The sequence below is a fragment of the Aphelocoma coerulescens genome, chromosome 1, assembly GCF_041296385.1.
Source record: "Aphelocoma coerulescens isolate FSJ_1873_10779 chromosome 1, UR_Acoe_1.0, whole genome shotgun sequence".
NCBI classification, from domain to species: Eukaryota; Metazoa; Chordata; class Aves; order Passeriformes; family Corvidae; genus Aphelocoma; species Aphelocoma coerulescens.
The window spans coordinates 49517096-49542882 of NC_091013.1; the positions used below are offsets into that span (position 1 = coordinate 49517096).

Consider the following 25787-nt stretch of genomic DNA (forward strand, 5'->3'; position numbering starts at 1 on the left):
TCCCCCGTCCGTGGGCTGCGGGCTCGCTCCTCCCCCGGTGCTGTCCTCCCCGGGCTCCCCCGCTCCACGCAAACCCTCATTGCGGTTTTTTCCCCACCTTCACTGTTAACAAAACCCGGTGATTAAGACTCGAAACTAACAAAGAGTTTTTCTTCCACCTTAACCTTGCACACAATCCTTTAACAAATTAATTAATCCTAATGAATTAACACTTCATTTATTTAAACGCGCTACAGTTCATGAATTAAATTTTCATGCAGTGATTAAAGGCTGTTAAAATATGCATGATTTCGTTAAAATTTTATAATAAATCAGGGCAATGTGTTACATGACAAGGCAACTACTTCCCAGCCCCTCGGAAGGTGCTTTGATTCGCACGGGGGGGCGGGGGGAGCCGAGCGCTCCTCTCCCTGTTTTGGCAGCGGAGCGGACCCCAGAGTGCTGTGGGACGCGGCTGGCGACCGATCCCTGCCCCCGCGGAGCCCTCCTCTTGCCTCCCTCGGGGGAAGGAAGGCTGCGTTTTCTGGCTACCCCATCGAAACGTGGCGTCCTTGCAGCGCGAGCGATCGTAGACGCGGGTGAAAGGCAGCAGCCGGTTTGCCCACGGAGCGGGGGGGAAAGGAAGCAGGGTCTGGGAGGTGTTTTGCTGGAGGGGCTTCTCGGTGTGCTTTTTAATTCCTCCGCATCACTTGAAAGAAAGAGCGAGAAACTTTACTACCAACAGGACCTGTGGTGTTTTCCACCGGACCTCTACCAGCCTAGCTGCTCCGGTCTCCTTCCTTTCCCGAAAGGGGACGTTGTGAATTACCTTGGGACTTAAATTACCATCAAGCGTTTCAATTTTTAATATGACAACATTCTACACTTTGGTTGCAAAAGCAATTATTGCGGCTTGTACATCAGTAATTAGCAGGTCTTTGCTGATGTAAGGAAAGTCCTCATTAGGACAAGGAAATACTTTTTGTGCATTCACCCAAAGGGTTGGTTCTGTTTTGTTGTGGGTTTTGTTTTTTTTAATTCTGAAGGTTAATTTTGATCATTTAAAGGGAGAATAGCTTTTACTTTAAATGGGATATTGACTTTCTGTGAACTTCACCAAATAACATATGTACTGTAGGTTTTGTCTCAGTGCTCCCAGTGACACTCAGGGTAGGACAAATACCGCGACTACAAAATGTAAAGCTAACATTTGCTGAGATGAAAATATCCAGAAGGTTTAGAGGGAGCAGTGAGATCCACATTAGCTATTTTTTCTTAAGTCGGGATATATAGCAAACTATGATAAGACATTAATGGTTAATATCATAAGCTTTAGTATATTCATCTTTGGGGAATCCTAAAAAGAGAAATCAAATACAATGGGTTACAGTAATTAATTTATAAATCGTTTCACTGTGGGAATAAGGGGTTACTTTATTGCTTTCTCGAGATAGGCAGTCAGTCAATTAAGGAATTCTGCATTTCTTTCTTGCATTTGAAGCCGGAGAAAACTACGGGAGACAAGTAAATGTGTATATATATACATACATACATATATATACATATACATATACATATGTGTGTGTGTGTGCGCGCCTCCCTGGCTTTATTAAGCATCTCGGGCCTTAAACGTAGGGCTACAGCATGGTCGTGTCGCCAATGAACTCGAAGCCTGCGAGTTTATTGCCATCAGTATTCATGAGGCTGGACGTACCCACGAGGAATAGAAATAACAGCGAACATTAAGATAAAATCTATTACTAGGCCCGCGCGATTCTGAGCCTCGCTGAAGCCGTCTGCCCCGGGAGCTGGCAGTGTGTGGCAGGAAGAGGGGGGCCGCCAGGGGCTGGTGACAAGGGGTGCTGGTTCCCGGCGGGCCCGGGGAACCCCTTCGGGCAGCAGCCCCTGCACTCGGTGTGGCGAAGGGCAGGGCAGCGGCGGCGCCGGGACCAGTTGCAGCACCGCAGGAGCGGGAGTTGCGGTCAGGTTGTAATTTTTAGCGTTGCTTTAAAAGTTAGCGTAAAGTTACCGCTTTAGCTCTTAAAAAAAAAAAAAAAAAAAAAAAAAAAAATGTCCCAAGAACTGCGAAGAAAAGTTTTTCCTCCGGGACTTGATAAGTGACAGACCAAACGCTGCTCCAAAAAAACCCCTCTTGTCCTTCTCCTCCCTTCTCCTGAAAGACCAGACGGAGGGAAGACTTGGCTGTAACTCCTTACGGAGGCTTCTGCCTCCGGGGAAGCAGAGGGGAGCGGGCCGGGGCCGGCAGCAGCCTCCCCAGGAGCCCCAGGAGCAGCCCGCCTCTTCTTCGGAGTCCGGAGGCTTCGCTCCCCCGCACGCCGTCCCCCCCGTCCCTCGGGCGGCCGCGACCGGGAAGTTTCAGTGATGGAGCGAAGAGCCCCTGACAGGGGGTGTGTCTCCAGCCGGGCGGGACTGCTTCGCCCCCGAGGAGAGTCCAGTAGGATGCACACCGCAAGCTGCAGAGACGGCGTGCCCACCCCCATCCCAGCGTTCAGAAGACACCTTGGAGGTGGGACGCTTAGAACTTCTAAAAGTCCTCACCTCCTCAGCCTTCGGCTGGCGCCGAGGGCGGAGGTGGGAGAAGGGCTGAATTCTCTGTCTTTTTGGCCCCAAAAAATAAGCCCGTGAACAGAAGGGGTCATTTTAAAAGTGCCAGTGGGGGTTGGTGTTCCTACAGCCAAGGAGAAAGTCTTGCCCAGCAGCACCTGCCATAGCCGTATGTTCCCATTCCTCTGGTGGCTGCCTGCCCTGCCTGTCTGCACTTCCTGCTTGCCCCCGCTGCCCCGACCCCAGCCCCTGACAGCTCAGAAGTTAAAGACGCGGCCCCACAGGCAAAGCAAGTGCCCGGTGGTATGTGGGCCGGAAGGCAGGTCACCGCTTACCCCAGAAACCCTCCTCTCCGCTGCCTTTGCCACCGCTTGCATCATTTTCCCTTCTCTCAGCGTTTTCCTTAGGGAAACCTGATGAACTTGGCCGGACAGCATCCTGGAGAGTGGGGTTCGTGGAGAGGCACACGGATAAGCACCCATGCATCCCAGGAGGAACAGCATCCCACGCCTTCCTCCACAGGACGAAGACGTGGTCCCGGTTACCCGCCTCCCTGCCTAGCCGGGCTCAGCCCAGCAGCACCGCGGCTGTGGGCTGGATCTCGCCGTGGTCGGGAAAGGCAGCCTGCTCGGCTCGGGCCTTGCTCCTGGAGCCGGGTGCTTTTCAGCAACTTTGGAGAAAATTTGTGATCTCTCCCACTTCCTTCCTCCTCCCCATCCCTTCCTCAGGAGAGTTTTCCTTTACAATGCATGGTAGCTGAGAAGTAGCTAGAGTAACTCATGGCTTAAAAAAAAAAAGTCAATAAATACACATAAAGTATGATTTGTGGATTCTGATACAATGATTTCGATAAATAAGGAGAGCCCAAGCCCAGTTTCAAGTTCACCCCCTTCAGAGATGAAGTTGCATTCCGCCACCCCAGGGGACACGGTAATGGATGGAGACCTGGCTCCCTCTCGCACAAGTAATTGGCAGACGTTCCCTCCTTCCTCCTGGACTGGCTGGGGAGCTAGGGAAAGGCTTATGAAGACAAATGTGGACTTCACTTGGGGTTGTGGTGGTGCTATGTGTGCGCGTGTGTGTTTTCCTGCGTGACCTTTCGGCTGTGTTTATGCGCATAAATAAGAGGCGTTCAGGAGAAACAGAACAATTCCGATGCACTCCCAGGCTGTCACATCCCTGATCCAAACACCCCACTGCCTCTCCCTGCTGCCTGCTTGCCTGCAGCCCTGCTGAAACAAACAAGGCAGCATCTGGTCGGTCACCGAGGGACGGCTCCAGCGTGCCCCAAGGGACAGGATTCACTTTGGGCCGTTGGCTAAGGATTCATACTAATCTCACAGGCACAGTAGCAGATTCACTCCTTCCATAGTTTTGCCTTCGACTTCGTAAGCAACAAGAAAAAATAGAATCTACTCTAAAACTCTAGAAATCCCAAATCACTCATAACACCAACAGTGTCACTCCTTAACTGTTTGACTCAAAGGCAAGAGTATTCTAAGGATAAACCACAGAAAATGGAGGGAAAGAAGAGTATGAAACAGAGAAGGAAGGAAGGAAGGAAGGAAGGAAGGAAGGAAGGAAGGAAGGAAGGAAGGAAGGAAGGAAGGAAGGAAGGAAGGAAGGAAGGAAGGAAGGAAGGAAGGAAGGAAGGAAGGAAGGAAGGAAGGAAGGAAGGAAGAGAAGAAAGGAAAGGAAAGGAGAGGAAAGGAGAGGAAAGGAAAGGAAAGGAAAGGAAAGGAAAGGAAAGGAAAGGAAAGGAAAGGAAAGGAAAGGAAAGGAAAGGAAAGGAAAGGAAAGGAAAGGAAAGGAAAGGAAAGGAAAGGAAAGGAAAGGAAAGGAAAGGAAAGGAAAGGAAAGGAAAGGAAAGGAAAGGAAAGGAAAGGAAAGGAAAGGAAAGGAAAGGAAAGGAAAGGAAAGGAAAGGAAAGGAAAGGAAAGGAAAGGAAAGGAAAGGAAAGGAAAGGAAAGGAAAGGAAAGGAAAGGAAAGGAAAGGAAAGGAAAGGAAAGGAAAGGAAAGGAAGAAAAGAAAGAAAAGAAAGACTGGTTTTGATTGTTTTCTGCTTTCTGCTTCAGGCCACTCCAGTGCAACCTGGCTTTTCGCACGGAGCAGGAGTTGGGGTTGGGCAGCAGGAGGAGATGCAGAGTCTGACCTCCGCGGCGCTGCCCGAGCAGAGCGCACACGCACAACACACGCCCCGCGTGGGCGCAGCGGCTGTCACCTGCCGCGCCTGGCACAGCTATACGTGCAATAAAACTACACGGGGTGGGGGAAAATTAAATTACAGGGAAAACAATAGCCTCTGAGTGGTTCAAACAAATGTCTGCCGCCGCAGGTCTTCTCCAGGAGCCGGTGTACAATTCGCGGCAGGAGTGGGCAGCGGCCGGAGGACGCCCCTTTCTGTGGCGGGGCTCCGCGGCGCGGAGGGGCAGCGCACCTTTGTGCTTCATTGCCCAGGGTCGGGCCGGTTCCGTCCGCCGCTCCGAGGGCAGGGAAGGGGCGCCCAGCCCCGCACCCCGCCCATCCCCGCCCCATCGGGGCGCCCCGGGCCGCGCTGGCGGCCGCGCAGCGCGCACGTGTGGCAGCCACAGGTGCCGCAGCCGCCCGGTGCTCGGTGCCGCTCGCTATAAGAGTGGCCCTGCCGCCGCCGCCCCGGCGAGACGGGTGAGGGCTGCGGGAGATGCAACAAGGCGCGGGGAGGCAAGGACCGGGGGCGGCGGGAGGAAAAGGAGGAGGAGGAGAAGAAGGAGGAGGAGGAGGAGGAGGAGGAGGAAGGGGGGGAGACAGCTGATGTCTGTCAAAGCCGGAGCCGCCGCGCTCTCGCGAGAGCCCGCCCGGCGGTAGCCACGGGATGCGGGGCTCAGGTGCGGGCAGAGCGCAGCGCAGCGCGCCCGGCGCCGGGCAGCGGCAGGCAGAGAACTGAGTGAGGGAGGGAGCGAGGGAGACGGTGGGGGCCGGAGGGAGCCTTGCCGCCCGCTCGCCTACCCAGCCCAGCCTCGGCCACCGCGGCAGCGGCGGGGGCAGGGTTCGCTGCGGCACCGCCGCCACCACCGGCTCCGCCACCGCCACCCGCCGCTGTCAGCGGCTTCCCCCAGTGGGAGGAGAGAGCCCGGAGAGCACTTTTCCCCCGACTTTAGGAGTGTTTGTGGATTTACATGCCAAGCCTTCAAGATGATGTCCATGAACAGCAAACAGCCTCATTTTGCCATGCATCCCACCCTACCTGAGCACAAATACCCCTCTCTACACTCCAGCTCGGAAGCAATAAGAAGAGCATGTCTACCAACTCCACCGGTAAGGGACAGACAGCTGCAGCTCTCTTCTTTCTTTCTCTCCCTTACACACACACACACACTTTTCTTTCTTTCTCTCTCTCTTTTCTGTATACTGCATGTATGTGTATGTGCATTAATAAAAAAACCGCTGCGAGGCACATTTTGACAAGCGGCGCTTAATGTTTTTTTCATGTCTTCCTCTGCAATCATCTGAGTGCCTGTGATCTTTTTTGAAAGCGGTGTTCACACGAGTCTCCGACTTCATCCACTTTCTGTATTAATTTTTATGACTCGGCCTCTGAAAAGGAATGCGTTTTATGTGCTCTTGTGTTTGACACAATTCCCCAGCTGAGAGTTACAGATCCATTTCTTCTCCTCCTTTCTCTTCTCCTTTCGTTCCATTTCCCCCCTTTTAATTTATTAATTTATTTGTTCCTTTCACTCCTTCCTTCACTCCTTTTCCGATCCCCCCTTGCTTCCTTACCTTTCTACTCTTCACCTCTTTTCCTGTTTTGCTCCCTCTTCTCGCTTCTTCCCCCTCCCATCCCCCCATTATTCTACCCCATCCCCCTGTTTCCCCTCACTTCCCCGGGCTGTCGCCTGCTATACCACGCTTCCCTCAATCTCTCGGCTCTTCCCCCCGATCCCGTACTCCCTTACACGCTGATCCTACTGCCGGCTTCTCGGCCATCACCCCAACTTTGCCCACCTCTCTCTCCCCTCCCTCGACTTTCCCCCTCCTTTTCCACGGCGCTCCTGCAACCCCACGCTGTCTCCCCGCCCGTTCCCTTCCCCCTCCGCACTTTGCCCCCTTTCTGCCCCCTTGCCCTCCTCTCCCCGCACCCCGCTCTGTTTTGTGTCTCCTGCAGCTGCAGAGCAATATCTTCGCCAGCCTCGATGAGACCCTGCTGGCGCGGGCCGAGGCTCTGGCCGCCGTCGACATCGCCGTCTCGCAGGGCAAGAGCCACCCGTTCAAGCCCGACGCCACGTACCACACCATGAACAGTGTGCCCTGCACCTCCACCTCCACCGTGCCCCTGGCGCACCACCACCACCACCACCACCACCATCACCAGGCGCTGGAGCCCGGCGACCTCCTCGACCACATCACCTCCCCCTCCCTTGCCCTCATGCCCGGCGGAGGCGGCGGCGGAGGGGGCGGCGGCGGCGGCCACGACGGGGCGGGAGGCGGCGGCGGAGGGGCCGGCGGCGGCGGGGCTGGCGGCGGCGGCGGCGGGGGCGGCGGCGGCCTCATCTCCACCTCGGCCCACCCGCACTCGCACATGCACGGCCTGGGCCACCTCTCGCACCCGGCCGCCATGAACATGCCGTCGGGGCTGCCGCACCCCGGGCTGGTGGCCGCGCACCACGGCGCCGCGGGGCAGGTGGCCTCGGCGGCGGCGGTGGTGGGAGCGGCCGGCCTGGCCTCCATCTGCGACTCGGACACGGACCCGCGAGAGCTGGAGGCCTTCGCCGAGCGCTTCAAGCAGCGCCGCATCAAGCTGGGGGTGACCCAGGCCGACGTGGGCTCGGCGCTGGCCAACCTGAAGATCCCGGGGGTGGGCTCCCTCAGCCAGAGCACCATCTGCCGCTTCGAGTCCCTCACCCTCTCCCACAACAACATGATCGCCCTCAAGCCCATCCTGCAGGCCTGGCTGGAGGAGGCCGAGGGTGCCCAGAGGGAAAAAATGAACAAGCCCGAGCTCTTCAACGGGGGCGAGAAGAAGCGCAAGCGGACTTCCATCGCCGCCCCGGAAAAGCGCTCACTGGAGGCGTACTTCGCCGTCCAGCCCCGGCCCTCCTCCGAGAAGATCGCCGCCATCGCCGAGAAATTGGACCTCAAAAAGAATGTGGTGCGGGTTTGGTTTTGCAACCAGAGACAGAAGCAGAAACGGATGAAATTTTCCGCCACCTACTAGGGGCGGGCGGGAGGGGCGGCCCCGGCACCGGGGGCACGGGGGGGGCCGGGCCGGGGCCGCGGGGGACGCCCACGCACCGCCACCGTCGCCTGAGACGCCGTGGGAGGCTCCTGGGGACCAAGGGACGATGTAGAAATTAAACGCGAACTACTCGGGGAGAGGGGGGGCGTGCGTGTGGGGGGGTGCGCTATCAATTATTAAAACAAAAAAGACACCGGGACACCAACGAGAAGAAGGAGGAGAGAGGAGGTAAAAACGCTCTAGAAGCCCATGGGGGTCACTTCCGTGGCCCTATCCCCTCTCTGCCCCCCACCCCCCGACAGAAAGCGGGAGAAAGAGCAACTTAAAGCGTAAACACACACAGACACCCACCAATAAATACCGTGACAGCAACAACCACAAACCGAGAAACCTAAGTCACAATTTTCCGAAGGAAAACAAAACCGACCAACAAACCCGGAAGGCGAAATTGTCGGTGATGATGATGCTACGTTTGGTTTGGGTCTCTTTTCATTACTTTCTGCTTTTCTTTTTTTTCCCCTGGCTTGGTAATGAATAAGGACAGCGGTGGTTTGGTGCGGGGGAACTTTTTCTTTGGTTGGCTTGGGTTTTTTGTTTGTTTTAGGTTTTTGTTGTGTTTTTTTTTTTCTGTTGTTGTTTTTGATTTTCCCTCGAACGCGGTTTTGCGCGAGGCTTTGGCCATGGGTCTTGTCTGTGCCGGGGGAACGGTGCGAGCGGGGCAAGGGCCGGGACCGGGGGAGCGGCCCCCCTAGGCTAGGGAGCAGTCCCTTTGCTCTCCGTTGTTGCCTCAATAATCCTAGCTAGCTCAAGGAAAAAAGGAAAAAAAAAAAAAAAAGTTACTCCACAACCCCTTTGTTTCTCCTCCCTCGCCTGCGTGGTTTGCGTTTCCAGCTGTGTCCAAAGACAGGTCCCTCTCTCTGCAGAGATGCATCTGGAGGCAGATGCCAAACCTGCCAGAGCGGGGATGCTCTCCAAAAGATTATGTTCAGATTCATTAAGGCTCGTGGTTAACTACGTTCTTTCTCCTCCCTCCCTCCCCGCTGCTCCCAACCGTATGCCCCCCCGGATCCCCACCAAATCTGCTGGATTTAGGTTAAGGTCCTCTCTTGGTTTCCTCCGAGGGCTGGAGGTTATTGCACCCGGTAGGCAAAAGAAATCACTGGTGATGGGTCTGAAATGACATTTGTTTCTGAGGGGTGTGCATGTTGGGAACAAACACAAGACAAAAAACCATTTGGGCTTAAAAGTCGTTTATTGTAAATAATAAACGTTATGTAGAGGGTGGCTTTTGGGAGGGATGTGTGGGGTTCAATTTGCACTATCACAGTCTCCTGGATTGGAAGTGATGATGTTATTCCGTAATAACGATGCTGGTATTGCTAATAATCGTCAAGGTCTGTTACATGTCTCGCGGATTGAAAACAAACAAACAAACAAAATTATCAGGGCTTGTTAGGTAAAAAGGGCAGCGACGTGCAGAAGGCATCTCTGACTCTGGCTCTTGCCGAGAGACTGCTGAGGCTTTCAAATAAAAAAAAGAATTTCAGAAAAGAAAATACCATTCTGTTTAAATAAAAACAAATAATAGACTGAAATTATGCATGACACGACCTGGAAAAAAAAAAAAAAAAAAAAAAAAGGGAAAGAAAGAAAAGGAAAAGAAAAGAGGAAAAAAAAGGCTTAGAAAGATCCGTGATAAAGTCTCGATATTATTTATTTATTTATCTATTTATTTATCTATTTATTTTATTATTAATATTATTATTATTATTATTTTGTGTATCATTGTTTGCAGCGCAAACATTCTATGCATTTTGAAACTGAGCACTAAATAGACTAGCTTCTGGTAGAATCTTTTGTGGATGGTGTAATTTCACAGTTTAACTGCCTGTTTTCACCGAAAACACAAACGTTCTTGTCACGTTCTTGTATTTAGATTTAAAAGAGGAAAAAAAAAGAAAAAAAAAAAAGAGGAAAAAAAGATAAGAAAGACGATTGTAAATATTTTCTTTAATGCACAAAACAACAACAACAACAAAAAGGTTACAAACTGCAACCACGTGTGGATCCTGAAATGTCTCACTGAATAATCTACCTGTCCATGTATGTTTGCTGAGCTTTCTCCTTGGTTGTGTCTTTACTCTATTACTTTAATTTATATCAGAAATATTTCTGTACGCCAAAATACAACAGGGAGATGTGTCCCAGCATACTTACAAATAAAACAAACGTGAAAACAGAATAGTTATCATTATTATTGGGTGCATTTAAAAAAAAGAAAAATATTTCCGAGACACGGCTGGTAAATTCAAGGTATGGCCGTTAGACGATAAGACTAATTCTACCAAAAAGAAAATAGTGAGAGATGTATTTTTCTGCTAAATCCAGAAATCATTACTTTGAGATAGCTCTTATGTGAAAATCGGTGCTCCGAATAAATTAACTATATATTAGCTGCGTGTGTTTCTTGAAGTTTATTCTATAACTGCAGAATATAAATCAAAGTAAAATTTTAAAAAGGACTTCTGAAGTATTTCTTTTCAGAGTGCTGGAAAGGATTATGCACCTACAAAATATGTATAAAGAAGAAAAGCTTGGGTGGTTTCAGGTTTATATGTTGTTCTGACTGGCCTAATTGCACTTAATTATGTAACAAGATACTTTATTTTTATTTTGGGTTAATAAATATGAAAATCCTAAACTGATCTCTCCTTATGTTGTGAATGCAATTGTTCATTAGGAACGTATAGGATGCCACCTACTGCTTCAAGTGATCAAAGAACCTCTTTCTATTTTCTGATGACCTGTGACTAGATCAGATGCCAAATGTAAAAAGTTACTTAATAGCTGGGATTATTTCTTCTGTAGACATATTTTAGCCAAATCTTTTTAATTTTGCCGGTAAATCTGTGAATCAAGACACGTGATGTTCAGAAAAGAATAATACGTTCAAAAAAGCTGTGATTTTAAACAACTGTTGATGTTAAAAAATAAGCACTAAAGGTATTTTTAAAAAAAACCATAGATCTCGTCCACCGGAAATTGACTTGTTTCTGTTGTTATTAACTTGAAATGTCATCAGAATTTTTAATAAATGCATTTGTAAAAATATTATTTTATAGAAAAGTATTACCGGATATCATTTTTTTGGAGAGTCAGGAATGAACAAATAAAAATAATTACAAATGTTGGGTTTTCTTTTTCATCTGCCCCAAATGATTGAAATGTTGAAATTGATACCAGATTTGTATCATTCAGTAATGGCCGATGTATGTATTGAAAAATTGAGGAGTTTGTTTTGTAATAAGTACAATCTTTATCGAGTACGAAGAAAAAACCAATATGTTAATAAAACAGATGGTGAAAATAAAAGCTTTGCAGAGTTCCCTATTTTTCATGGTAGGAAACTGTGCAAAACCAAAACGTCCTGCTTTCCGTCAGATGAATCTGAATACTTCATAAAACCACAAAATTCTAGTGAGGCCTTTTTAATAAATGCCTCGTTTAAAATACTCAAAGAAAGAAAATCGAGTGAGGGGGAGAGAGAAAGAAAAAGAAAGAAAGAAAAAGAGAGAGAGAGAGAGAGAGAGAAGAAAATAAGAAAGAGAGAGAGAGAAAGAAAGAAAGAAAAGAAAAGGAAAGGAAGGAAGAAAGAAAAAGAAAGAAAACAAAAAAAAGAAAGAAGAATTTATAAGGTTTAACCTAAGGACTGTTAAAACTTTTGCATCCGAGGAAAAAAAGTAAGATAAAAGACCAAGAGGCAAAACATGTGTTCGCATTTATTCCCCAACAGTAGGCAACCTCTGGCATAAAGAGCCATTAGTGACCAAAAAAATACAAATATTCCCCCCCACTCCCTCTGTGCCAGGGGCTGAGGCCGCTGCCGGGTGGCGGCTGCCACCTCTGACGACTCCTGCACTCCAGCCTGTGCCCCTTGCCGAGAACGTTTCGGTGCTGTCATCCCTTGAATGGTCTTTTTCTCCACAAGCGAGGCATCTCGCCGCTTTCCTAGTGTGATTTTCCAGTCCTAAGTCTGCTAGACGAGGTTTGGCTCCCGGAATTTCTGCCTAACACTTGCTCTCCGCTTGCTTTCAACTTAGATTAGGCCATCATAAGTGAGTAACAGACACCCACTGCCACGGTCGTATTGATTTTTACTCTCTTGTGATATTAAGACTAATTCGGTCCTGGTTCAACAAGTAAAAAGGCTCCCCAGAAGGAGAATGAAGTGTCCTACAGCACTGACTTTATGGTTTATGTGCCTCCCTCCCCGCCTCCCCGTGTTCCCCCTTTCCTCCGAAGAGAAATAGATTTGTCGAAAGATAATTATTTTAACTCTGACGGACTAGAGCGCATAAAGCTTGATAGCGCCGGTGGTGCCCTGTGTTATTCTGGCATTTCCCAAACGATTTTAAATCCCTCCAGTTATTTATATCTCGCTTTTCAGCCGGCGCTATTTTTTTTTTTAAGCTTTATTATATTTACCTGCTGATTCCAAAGCGGAGGCAAGCCTAATTGATTTTTAAAAGATCAGCAGCAGAATTCTAATCCGCTTGGGAACGTGTTTCCACCTGCCAGACGAGGGTCTGATTATCGGTAATTATGTTATTTAAGAGTTGATAAAATCGCGGGGCCCGGGCAGCGCCGGGCCCCTTCCCCAGCCGGGGCGCGGAGGGGACCCACGCGGGGAGAACCGCGGCGCGGCGGGGCCGCCGCCATCACGTGCGCCGCTGCAAACACAATTACGGGGCCGCCGTTAATAATTCATGGGCTGAGATTTAGAAAATTAATAAAATGAATTATAACAAGAGGCTAATTAAAAACTTTAGTAATTGTTGTCAAGACAGCTTGATGGGAGGCGTGCTGCACGACGCTCCCCCCCCAACCCCCCCTTCCCCTCCTTCCCCCTTCCGCTTTTGGAAAGCTTTTTATTTTTCCTCCTTTGCAACCCCTTCGCACCTGAAGGAGGCTCGGTTTGGGAGAAAAGCAGTGGATGAATATATAGGTCAGCTGAATATATAGATCCCAGAGATGAGACCGAGGTGGTAAAACTGCAAGCAAGTCTCTTCGCATCGTAGCAAGACAGATAGGCAGGCGGCGGGTGGGTGGGTGCGTGGAGGGATGAATGAAACCCAGGGCTCAAAAGTTAATTTAAAATAAGATGTCACATATAAATCTTTGAAGAAGCAGCCGTAGCAGAAGGAGCGCCTGCACAGGAGGGCCCCAGCCCCGCCGCCGGGCGGACGGGCAGCGGCTGGGGGCAGGCAGGGCCGGACGGGGCAGCCAGCGCCCGCGGGCACAGGCGCGCACTTTCCGCCTTTGCTTCCGCACCACCGATGGCAGCGGCAGGCGGTGCGGGGCCCCCACCGCGCCTCCTGCTCGCGGGGGGGCGGAGGCGCCGCGGGATGCTCGCTCTCCCGCGCCGAGTCCCTTTCCGCCTGCTGGTTTAAGATGCAACTTTGAGGCGGGCTCAGCGCGGTGTTTCCGCGGGCAGAGGGGGCCAGGGAGCCCGCTCTCTGCACGGTGCGGATTTATGGCCGTGTCGCCAGCCAAGCCCTGCTCCGGAGCTCGCCGTGGCTGGTCGTCCAGGGACAGCTGCACATGCAAAATCTGCTTCCCAAATTGGAGTCACAGCCCCTCTGGGAAAGCACGCGTCCTGCTTTGAACTGCATTTTAACTCCTTCAGCCTGCTTACCTAAGTGTACCAAAGCATCTCTAACTCTGGGGGAAAAGTGGTTAAACACTTCTTTTTTTATATATATATGAAATTAAAATTTATCAGCAGTCGGGGGTTGGGGGAATTACTTTTAAAAAAATGTTGTCGTAAGACGTTAATCACTCTGAAGTATTTAAAAGGCTTGATATAAAAACGAATTTAATAATTTTTTTAAAAGACACTCGGCCCTGGTATGGTGAAGATAAATTGTAACTTCCCACTGATTTCTACAAGCGAGCCATAAAAGACTCCAAAGTGCCGCCTTGGGTGAGAATGCCGACCGACCCTGCCGCTCACACGGGCTGTAGCACGGGGCGGGTCCCGGTGCGGGGACAAACCGCCCCGAGCCCGGGTCCAGCAGCGGGAGCAGACAGACGGCTCATGCTGCAAACACCGGCTTGCGGAGGGGGTTTTTCATCCCTTGCCCGGGTGGAAGAAAGAAATTTAAAATTGTGCGGCAGAGCTAAAAGATGTAAGATCTGCGTGTGTGCCTTTGGTTTGATTTTCTGTTTGTTTTTTTACTCTATTTTAAAAAAGGTGTTCCTTGACAAGAGGATAGCAAGTCAACATGAGCACATCTTTTTACGGGCTGTGTGGAAAGAAGACGATAAGCATAACTTAGCCCTTGATTATGGTCATTATATAAACCGAATTACTAACAAAAGTTTGTTTGGTAACTAATTATAGCTCACTAAATCTCTGCCTCTCTTCACTTCAGCATAATGTATACAAACTTTTGTACACGCGGATCAGAATAAAACAAAGTGTTGACAGCATCCAGCAGTGGAAATTCACTTACACAAGACTTTTTTTCACTGAAGTGTTGACAATAAACATTTAATGAAGGCAGAGACTTGGATGTCTCCAGACAGTGTCAGAATACTTTAAACAGACCATTAGCATGGCTTCTTCTACTTCAAACAGAGCACACTATACCATAACATTATAAAAATACAAAGTATGAAACAAATAATCTGTTTATACAGATATTTTAAGCTGTTTTCACCAGCTCTGACATCCCCTGTATTTAGTAACAGAAACTTACTCATTTCAGATTACTCGCGCTTAAAAAATGTTAAATACAGTTAATGCAATATTAATCGCCCTTTGGTGATATAAAATGCAATATTTTCAGGCAGCTATTGAGCTTTTCTAGAGGAAGAGCTGATGAAAACAGTCACAGCTGAATAGTGGAGAGAAAAAAGCTCTGTATTTATTGCTTTTGTTTGGCTTTTGGCTACAGAGACAGGAACATTCTAATGGGGTAAGGACATTTATTTTATCTGCAATCTATTGCTACTAGAGCAGGAGTGGCAGATGGGGTTTGGTGTTATATTCACAGAGTAATTTAGAGCAAATCCTAATAACTAATAATGATTTATGTTAATTTCAATCACTTATGTGACTTTATTAAAGCACTGCTGTAAGAGGAATAGAAGGGGAGGGGGTGAGAGGAGAGGCTGGAGAGAGACAAGCTGTGTCTGTCTGAAACCGAACCGCATGTTTGAAAGGTTGCTGTGGTGGGCTCCAGAGAAATTTCTGACCCGAGCAAGCAGGTTTTGCTTTTGAGACTCTCCATCGTCGTCGCTAATTTCTTAAAAGAAAAGCCCCGTGTAGAAACCCCGGCCACGGACGAGAGGCGAAGCAGAATAGAGAGGGAGCAAGAGAAGAAGAGTGCGTGCGAGGGAGACTCGTGTTATGCAAAATGTATTGATTGTGTGTGAGGAATCTGCTATGCTGATGTGCTGGGCTCCCGAAAGAATAGAGGAGGCTACTGGCGAAATAGCTAAGAAAGCCCCAAATGTACATACAGGATAGAAACTTTTATTCCAAGCTACTTCAGCGTGGTGGGGAGCTACAGTTCTCTACTCACGTTGCTTTACTCCTCACTGAAAATCTCTAGGAGGCTTTACCCCAGGGGATTTTGTATTCTTATGAGGGAAAAAGAAAATAATTATAATAAAAAACCAGCTATGGCAATTATGCTTTCGTATTTCCCCCCCTAATCTTCAGTTTCATTAGCAACTGCTAATGCTGAAATGTGCACACACATAAACACAGGAGCACACGTCGCCGTGTGTGCGTTGAAAGAAGAGATATTTGTGAAAGCCAGGAAATCTCAAAACAGCTAGCGCTGCTGTGCATAGGGTCGGTTTGATGTAAGAGAGAGTACTTACAGGATTCTGAAAGGGGGGATGCTCTTCGCTTCTGGCGATTTACTTTCCCAGGTACCTTTACGCGCTTTTCTGCCTTAAGGCATACAGTCTGAAAGTAAAACAACATCAAAGCTCCTTATTAACACTATTTTCCTGAAATCAGAAGATGAAGATACCTGAAACGTTTAATCTGGTGTTGGCATTTATTTTCCAACAAAACAGGCAGAACAAAGTTAAAGAGAGCCGGGGCAGTTACCTACAGGAGACTGAAAGGCAAAGTGCAGGGAGTGATGTATGTTTCTGTCAGAACGCTTGAAATGGATTAAATAAACCTCAGGTTTCTCTGCATTCTAAACCACCCTTTTGTCTAATATAATTCCTCCTTCCAAACACCACGGCTGGGAATAACCTCTCTCCCACATCGCCACGTGCATTAAGTGCCAGTTCCCTAACTTTTGGATCATTTGCAGAAAAGTCTTTTCTGCACTGCAAGTTGGCACTGCATTTTATATGCGACTGGATTCCACAGAAGGCAATTTTTGTGTACTCCGTGGTAAAGGGGTTATATACCTAGCCACACCTTTTTTAATCTAGAATTAAAAAAAAAAAAAAAAAAAAAAAAAAAAAAAAAAAAAAAAGAGAAATCCCTAGATTATGTACAAGGAGTAATGTCGATGTTGCTTTCCACCTCTTCGTTTGAAAGCGGCGCAGGACTTTGAAATCCGCCTGGGCGTGCACGCTTGCTTTTTGAACTCCACCACGGCGGAGACGCCGCGGGCGGGCTGCGCGCAGGCGGAGCGGGGGCTGCGCGCAGGCGGAGCGGCGGGCGGAGCGGAGCGGAGCGGCCCGGCGGAGCTTCAGCACCACGGAGAGCTCCGCCGGGCCGCGGCGGGCGGCGCGGGGAGAGCCGGCTGTCTGTCTGCCTGACTCTCCCTCCGTCCGTCTGTGGCTGCACAGAAGCCTGTAATATGTTAATAGCCGTAGGGTACGCCCGAGGTACCATCTCAAGCTGCTTCGCACACCATATGTCAGGCCGTTAGCCACATGGATCTATTAATCAAAGGGGGAGAGAGGGAAGAGGGGAGAGGCGGGGAGGGGGGGAAGGGAGCTTTTCATACCCCACTCTGTGTTGCTGCACACTTTCTCCTTTCATTTCTCTCAGATATAAAGTACCTCGAATAGGCAGCTGTAATTCTCTTTTGATCTGCTCTTTTATACCCTCGGTGTAACCAGCTCGGGTCAGTCGGTAGCGATACTTGAGGCAGGAGCGGGGAATATGTCACGTTTCCCCCGGCAAAGGATTTGGTTTTAAGGTGCTGCTCAACTTCTGTGACAAAGGGGGTCTCTGTCCGCCCCTTCAGCCATCTCCTTGCAGAGGGTGTGTCTTAGGAGAAGGCTTTTTCTAGCGAATCAAGCATCATCTCCCCAGAGTTCTGGCCATCCTTACTACTTTTACATCTGCCCTATTACCTACCTATTGCCTCACATGATTTCTTCAAGCAAGGTTTGTCCCACGTGAGATCCACAAAAGTATTGGATCCACAAAATTACCGGGAAAAGGAGAAGAAGCAGTCTGTGTAGGAGAGTGCTGTAAAAGCCCTTCTGTACGTGAATTTTTCATGCAGCCCTCAGAGCGTGCCCACCTAAACTTCTGCTTTTCAGGTTCAGCTCCCGAGAAGATGCACGGGCTCTCAGGTCTGGTTTCTACTCTTTCTTTGGAGGACAGGGACTTTGTCTTCAGGTTTAGAATGAACATGCTCACACGGGCGTCTCCTGGACCTCCTTTACCAGTCCGTAGGTGACGCTTTGGGGCACAGCCCCGGCAAGAGACACTCCCGACCACTGGATTTTTTTTTTCCTTTCGCGATGAACGAGAGGAAACATTGAAGAGACTGACCTTTCGTTCAGGTACCTGCTGCATAAAGTTTTGAAATTCTAGATTATTATAAAAGCAGCAGTTCAGGAAAACAGCTCAGGCAAGTTACTGAGTGGTGGAGGAGGGAGGGCAGGATCATTTCAGTGTGCCAGGATCCTGCAGCAGGGACCGTGTGGGTGGATGGGGCAGGTTCCCTACCCCTGATCTCCAGGTCAAGTGACAACCATGTGTGTGATGCAAATGATGGAAAACACCTAAAGAAGAGGAAAGGATGCAGGCTACAGCTAATACAAGGATAAGCTCTGTATCTTGGCAGATTTATATAAAAAGCACAAGATCCTCTAGCTGGTTGAAATTCCCTCTGATGGTACAGAGTATCACAGAGAGGCAAGTTAGAGGGAAGAGGCGCTTGAGACTATTTCTGCAATTGCAGACACAGGATAGTAACCCTACTGACATGTATTGTATGGCGCAGTGCATAGGTTATGTTGGTCAGTCTTTAAAACTTACTTTCGCCTTATTTTCTAACATTTTTCCTCTTTCTGTGGCTGGAAAAATAATGAGTGCATCTGTGCTTAGATCTAAAACTGGCACCCATCTTGCAGAACATTTCCTTTAATACAGATTGTATTAAACCTGCAAAAATATGAATGCCTTTCAAAGCAATACTTTACATAAAGACAGAGGTAAATACACGGGCAGTTGATTCTGCATTTCCACCTAGCAAAGAGGCTCTTATTACCTTCAAATTTTGGTGCACATACCACCCATCATTTTCTTCCTCTATTTAAAAGGTAACCCATATATCTGTCGTTTTAGGTTTCCAAAGACTCGTAACTTAATTCCTTCAGGCTATTCATCAGCACAGTAATTAAACTAGCAAATGGATGTAAATAAAGTGAAATTGGTTTCATGACAGATGAGCCAAAGAGGCCTCTGACATGAAACAAGCCAGGACAATAATTATTTCTGCACCGGGCTATATGAGGAACTCCATCTGGATTTATTAGGTGCTGCAAGTTATTTGCTGGAAGAAGGCAAGACAGGAGGACTCACTTTAATTTGACAGGATTTTTTTTTTCCTTTTTGCATCTTAAGTAGGTTAGAGAGATAAAAATCTAGAATTAACTTTGGCAATACTCTGAGACGCCTCTACCCAATGCAGAAACACGGCAGGGAATACAGGTAGTACAGGAAAGGCTTATTAAACAATTTCTTCCCAAATGCTTAATAGAAGAAAATCTATTTAAAACACCCCTCTCGAACTATCCCCTGTTAAAAAACAATCCAGACCACCGTGACAGCCAGTGTGTGCTTCTCATTTCTACAAATATGCATACGAAACAGTGGAGACAATAGAAAGAAGGCAAATTTGGAGAGCTTGGGGATTCTGAAGAGCTTCTCTTAAAAAATAAATAAATTATAATCTCGACTAAATGGTGTCTGTTAAAATCACCCCACTCCCTCTTCTCTGCAAAGGAAAAGTTTATTGCTGCGGAGAAGAGGAGAGAAGAGAAAAGGGCTGTGAAAGGGAAGGTATGGATTCTGCAAGGCTCAACTGTAATTGGAGCCATCAGGTCCAGCTTGGAGTGGAAGTAATATACAGAATAAATAAAAAAAGGGCTCTCACAGCAGGTGCAGATTAGTCCCTTTTCCCCTGAAAAGATTAGAAACTGACTGCTTTATGCTTAAACGTACTCTCAATTATTTAAGCGCCCCTTCGTGATTAGCAAGTAAAAGTAACGCTCCAAAGCGCTGAAGAAATGAAGCAGGAATAACATCGCTTTCGCCCAGCTCACGCACGCTTTCCAGCACACGGCTTGCTCCCTGCCGGCTGGCAACGCTCAGGCCGGGGAACTCGCTTAGATACACACACCTGTAGGGTGGGAAGGCGGGATGGGGGGGGAAGGAGGGAGGGAGGGGAAAAGGAGGGAGAGGGCAGGTTCAGCGTGCTAAAATTTCCGCTGTCCAGGCTCAGCAAGCTACAGCCCAACCTGGTTTCACAGGCGATTGGGATCCGTGGACAGATTTTCACAGGAATGTCGAACCCTCAACATCTTTTCCACTGGGAAGGGGAAAAAACCCCAGTCTCACACCAAAATCCCAAACACAACCCTCCCCCCCCCCCCCACCCCCTCCCCAGGCATTCTCTTTGAATGGGCTGGAAATGAACCGCGGACGCCTGTGTTTGCATACGGCGGTTTGATCAGAGCTCACATCTTCCTGCAATCAAATCAGAGGCGTTTTTCACCCTTCCTCATGGAAGGGACTATGATAACTGCAAAGCCGAGGAGAGATCCTAAAGGGACTGAAATCCCCTTATGTCTGAAGCTGTCCTTTTTAACACACACCAGACTAATTATTTAAAAGTTCTTGTAAAATTAGAAGACATAGCCCAGTCCTTTAATTAGAATACACTGTGAATAGGGATAGCATATGGAGGGGAATGTCAAGAAGAGGGTGCCAGGGGCAGATCCTAGGAAATCTGTATTCATTTCTGCCTCCTATTTGTTCAGTAATCTCTACCATCATAACTAAATCTTGGAGCACTGATGTAGTTCGAGTTGTTGTTGACTCAACGTCAAAATTCAATCACTGGGGGTTTTGCATCAGCCGGGCCACTTATTTGTCTAATAAATCCGTCATTTTGTAAGAAAAATATTTGAGCAGCCGTACTTGACCTCTTGGTATCCACAAGCCACATTTATTTCTACCAGTTTACAAATGCAAAATGGAGATGATCATCTTAATGCCTCGAGGTACTGTGTTGATTTCTGATTGGATTTTAGATGGAAATGTCTATTTTAAATACCCCGTGATTAAATTGTACATATAATAGAATTCATGCCTCTTCAAATGAAATCGTGATTTGCGAACCCCGACTTTATTTTAAAGGAAATATTATTTAAGCAAAATTGTTTTCTTAAATGATTTGTGGCACCTCCCGCTGTAAGATTTTATTATAGCCGGACATCTTTCTCGCTGGAAAACTTATTTTGACCCTGGAGCGTTCGCATGTGATGGAAAGGTGTCAGACGGGATGGGATGGATGCACTCCCGTTTGAGAGCGCTGCCTGGCCCGTGCCATCCCGCGCTGGGTGATTTGCCGCCTGTTTTTATGCATAATTCTTCCGAAAGGGGGGCCGCGCTGCACAAGTGTAATTGCAGCTGGGGGGAAATAACTTTCTCAAGAGCTTTTGTGTTGGGAGGAGGGAGGTGGGGACGGAAGCATGGGACGGAACAAGAGCAGTGTCAAGGGAAGGGAGGTTTGGGAGCCTTCCGCCGGGGGGGGGGGGCTGCCCCAGGAGCCCCCGGGGGCTGCCCGCACCCCCAGCCCGGGCCCTCCCGCACGGCCCCCGCGGGGCCCCGCTGCCCCCCGCGCCCAGGGAAGTGCCACCGCCCGGGGCCTTCCCTCCCCGGCCAGCGGGGATCTCCTACATAAGCCGTTTTGGGGGAGGGGTGGGGGACGGATTGTCTCCTTCAGGAAACACCTCCCCAACTCGCTTCTCTGACTCCCACCCCTCGAGTTTTCCCCTTGGGCGGCTGTCGGGGTCTTTCCGTCTCCATGGAAATCGAAGGGGCGGCTGTCAGCCCGGGCTGCGGTCATTATTCCCGCATTAAAGGCAGCTATCGATTCGTTCCCCAGCACCCACTCGCGCCGGACCACTAAGGGCCAGGCTGGAGCCGCCGGCGCTGGGGCACTTGCCCGGAAGCCTCCCCCGACAGTCACCCCCTGCGAGCTCCTGCAGGAGTACCCGATGCAACGAAGGGGGGAAAAGGGAAATATTTCAGCATATTGGAAATATTAATGTTGGCTTGTAGGAATTAATGTAATGGGTCATGGTTATTAACAACTTATAAAGGCTTAAATCAATATAAATTAATTTAATTATGATTTCTAATTGCATTATGCATGATCAATTTGAAACACTACATTAAAGATAATTAGAGCAGGGTGCTAGTCACTAATCACTTCCCTAACAGCTTAATGAAAAGGAATGCCATGTATTACCTGTGGGGTGGACCCATGAAATAATATAAATGCTTATTTTCCAATGGAAAATAATTGTACTGTTTAATAGATATTTTAATCACTTTATTGTAAGCACAGAATGGGTTTGGACTTTTTACATGGCCTTGGTTAAATTTTACTGGTGTTGATTGAAGTACTGATGTATTACGAGTCCATCTATTGATGACCTGAAGAAAGACTAACTTTTATGTGGAAGTGTCATGCTGTCCTCAGAAGCTAGTGCCAAGAGGTCACAGTAGATGGAGGTCCTAGCTTAGCATAATGGGTTTAACATTTCCATGACATCATCAGGGAATCTGAAAAGGAGTCTAAGGATAATCAGAGTGGCCATTCAGAAGCAGAGTAAATATTTTATGAGGATATATAGAAGACAGGAAAGAAGGTTGTCAGAAAGGTGAATCTCTACTTCTTCATGCTCTATGAAGAAGGTTTTTTCACTTGGTACAAATTTTGATTGAAAACTCTTGTATTGTTAATAAAAAAAAGAGGCAGATCATGACAGTTGGAGAGGTGAATTCTCTTTTAGTGGGTGATCTAAATAAATTTGCATTCATGGTTGTCTTTAAGGGTTACAGATTATTTCTCTCTTACTTTTTTTTTATAAATACATCCTTAATTGATTGTTTATTTGCCCTGCATATTGTCACTTACTCAGGGATTTGTTCCTACATTAACAATAAAAGTTCATTTATTGTTAAAATTAAAAGCAACCAACATAAATTAATGCCTTGGAAATGGGCACAGTGAGGCAGATTAATTGAAAATGCTTTCCCAGTGATTAGCTTTATTTTCTTATCTTTGCTTGATAACTGAAGCAGTATGTGCAGCATACATCTTGGTTAGACTCATTATATGATTCATAGTATTCAGAGAAGTAATATGTGATTAGGGAAACTGAGATTTGAGGAGGACAGTAAAGAACAGTTGCATAGAGTACTCACACTTGTCACAGCAAGCCTGTTTGAAGACTTTTCCTTCTTTTAAGGCCTGATTGAGACCTAGAAGCTTTGGGACTCCTGAGGATAACACTATCTAAATAAAAAGGAGAAGTGAAAAGGAGAGCTTAAATGTCACCCAAGGAGTATAGCCCTTTAAGGCTAAGTTATTAGGAACATACTGATTTTAGTACTGAACCACGACTGCAGACAATTCTGTGGATGGAAGAATTCCAGGGATATACAGTTGGTTTTTTTTTTCACAAAGATTCCTGTCTAAAAGTGCATAGCAGAACAGCTGTCCCCCCCCACTCCACCATGTCCTGCCAAGGGAAGGTAGAGGCAGAAAAAAGCTAACTTTGCATAAGAATTTCTAAGTATTTCAGTGAAATGGGACAAACTGCAGGATGAATCTGGTCATTCCCTCTGTTGTTCACAGTTTGAAATGATGTGGCCTCATACTGCCAAGATCCAGGGACAAGATCTGAAAGCAATTTATGGAAAGTTTTAAAAAGCACAGTTCTCCAATCTCAAACTTGTTGTTTTTCTTAACAACAACAACAACAACAAAAAAATCCTCTGCAGAGGCCCTTGGCTCCTGGAAGGAAAGTTCTTATATATTGCAGTAGAAATAATTCTATATGGTATCTAACACCTCAAACTAAGGGTGGGATAACATGGCTTAAAATGTCCCAATGACAAATGCCTGATAAATACTGGTACAGATACACTCTTGTGGCCTCTGTGTCCCTTCAGCTCCAGTAGATATGCCAGCTGTTGTGAATTTCTTGCATCCTGGTCTCTGCTTTAAATAAAATGATTTCCATGACTAAATCTTGTGTCGTGAGTGAGGAGTCCCCAGGTATGAGTCTTCTGTAGCCAAAGAGCTCACAAGGAGAAAAATAGTTACTGGATTTCATAAACTGGCCCAAGGATTAAAGCTTGTATGTAAACTCATCTTGAGATACACCTTAATCTTCTCTGCCTTGAATAAATATTGCACCAGCCTATGTTTTTCCTTTCTGCACCGAAGCTGGGGAGGTCTTATCTACCAAAAGGTGCAAGTGAGGTATCAGTTTATACATCTGCTTCTGAGAATATTGATTTTCCTCTTATTTTTTTTAAAGTACAAACATAAAGAAAATGTTTGCTTTTGCAGGGGACCCTTGGTTAGAAAAGCCTCACCTCTACGTTGTTGGAGTGGCTGGATTGAGAGCTATCTGGAGTCTGTGTTTTATGCTGTTTTTTTCACACAGCAATTGATTTCAGACAGCACTGAAAACCAAGGATGGGGCATGAGTGCTGCTTACATGCCAGGGAAAGGAATGAAAATAACCCTGTGAAATATAGTGACAACTGAAGCAAATATATTGCTTTATAGCTGCAGAACTATCTCACTAAACTAAATCCAGTTGTTAATAAAACAAATACCTTAGTGGTTCAAACACATCTTTGCATCCTTTTGGAGACCTTCTGAATGATTGGCATATTTGCAACTGTGGCAATTTACCAGAGCCTTAAGATTAATTTTCATAAATTTTTCCCCAAGCTTTTTTTGTTGAATGCAAAATTGATTTTTTCCTCACCTAAAATTAATGGAAAATTTTAATTAATTTTAAGTTATTTTTAGAGTTTATAGTTATTAGAATAGTTTATATTTTTAAAAAATATGTTTGCTGCCTGGCATTTCAAGACTTCCCCTTTTCTGATTGATGGATTTTTTTTGTAAAATTCACTGACAGCTGCAGGCAAATATGTTAGCAGAAACTTTAATAAAGTCTTTGTTTTTTAAATCTTCAAAACTAAACCTGGAAGTTTTAGTTTTCAGTAATAGAACTAAGCACATTTTGATCAGCGGCTATTTTAGTGCTACAGGTAAGATAATTGTGTCTGACCAGGCTGTCATTGTGATCTTGGTTGTGAGCTGTCACATTCAGTGTGAATATGTTGGGTTGCAATGCCATATTTAAAAAAATTTAAACTGTTCAAAGATTGTGTCACAGTATCAGCTAATTGGGCACTGGGTACCATGAGTTTTTGAGACTACCCAGGGTTGTGCTAGAGAAGTTTTGAAGTAATATGAAATAAGGGAAGGTCTTTTCAGCATCCATGGGAGACTGAAGAAGATGATGCTCTTAGCATGTAATTAAATATTAATAATAGGGAGAGGTTGGACTTATTTTTATTCTCTATAACATTGTTAATAAGTCTCAGTCTGGCATTGAAAACATTAGGCACATTATGGTGTGTTTCACCTTTTTAACCCTGTTTGCATGTTCAAGTAAACATATTTTAAGTATTTTTTTGTGATTAGTGACAAAAATAATATGTATGTTAAATCAGTGCTGGGCTTGGGAGAGGAGCACATTCTGGTTCAAATTCATCTGTCACAAACTGAGTAAATCAGGATAGCCACTAACAATTTTTTCTGTATTTGAACTGCACATGGTTTGGCTGTCCATAATAAAGGACAAGAAAGTGGAGCTTAAAGTTATCCACAAAAAACATGTAGAAACATTAAAAAAATAAACTGGGTAAGGAAAAAGATGAATATAATGACCTTCCTTACTCTCAATCATATGCTGCCAGATAAGTGTTTGAGTCTGAAAAATTGCACTAATGAAGCTATTTGAAGGCTTTTGTGGACAACTGCTTACTCTTTGAAGATTAAATGAATGATGTTGATGTGATTAATCTTAGTACAGGGAGTGATGCAGCAGCCAGAAAATACCTTGGTGATTTTCATAATTAAACTGAATCAACATTTCAAAGAAATGCCAGTGTTATCACTTGTATATTAGAATTACATTCATTAGACAGAAGAAACAAATAATTTGAGCAAACAAGATTTTCCTTTTGGTGTACTGAGACTTCTGTCATGTCTCAGAGTATCTTACTATAAATCATCATTACTGTTTAATTTTATCCTTGCTTTTTCAGTTACTTTTTTTCTGTTTATTTTTTCTTAACAGCACTAACGATTCACTGCTACTTGCTTCCTGATTACTTATTTCACTATTAAATAGCCTTTCCTGGTTTTCCAGTTAAAATTGCCTGTCCACTGTAGGGTTTCAAATCATTGTCACTGAAAAATAATGTGAGTAGTTGCTGGTTTATGTGGATGAGGGACTCGGGCATCCCAATGATCTCTAGCTTTACAAGGGTTTATCTATAAAGGATGGGACAAACCATGGAGTACAGAGGTGGTAACAGACTGCATAAGACTAAGAACACAAATAGTTGTTTACAGTGATCTGTGGAAATAACAGGTTGGGTCAGATTCTGCATAATTAACTCATTTCCTAAGAATC

The 25787-nt window shown here is 46.6% G+C and overlaps 1 protein-coding gene across 3 annotated transcripts; it reads left to right on the forward strand.

The window, feature by feature from the left end:
- The first annotated feature begins 5716 nt into the window (after positions 1-5716).
- POU4F1 (POU class 4 homeobox 1) lies at positions 5717-7739 on the forward strand. Of its 3 annotated transcripts, none has more exons than XM_069029704.1 (3): positions 5717-5839; positions 6690-6951; positions 7045-7739. In XM_069029704.1, exons 1-3 carry the CDS (start codon positions 5717-5719, stop codon positions 7737-7739), a joined length of 1080 nt encoding a protein of 359 aa, XP_068885805.1. The 3 variants fall into 3 exon arrangements, with proteins under 3 accessions (XP_068885805.1, XP_068885813.1, XP_068885796.1); XM_069029712.1 differs by having other exon boundaries at positions 6690-6949; positions 7049-7739; XM_069029695.1 differs by having other exon boundaries at positions 6690-7739.
- Positions 7740-25787: the final 18048 nt, after the last annotated feature.

Bases quoted from the DNA above. Each gene is read 5' to 3' on its own strand.
- POU4F1 (XM_069029695.1), top strand. From the start codon at position 5,717: ATGATGTCCATGAACAGCAAACAGCCTCATTTTGCCATGCATCCCACC. The intron at 5,840-6,689 runs GTAAGGGACAGA...TGTCTCCTGCAG, and splicing joins CATGTCTACCAACTCCACCG to CTGCAGAGCAATATCTTCGC.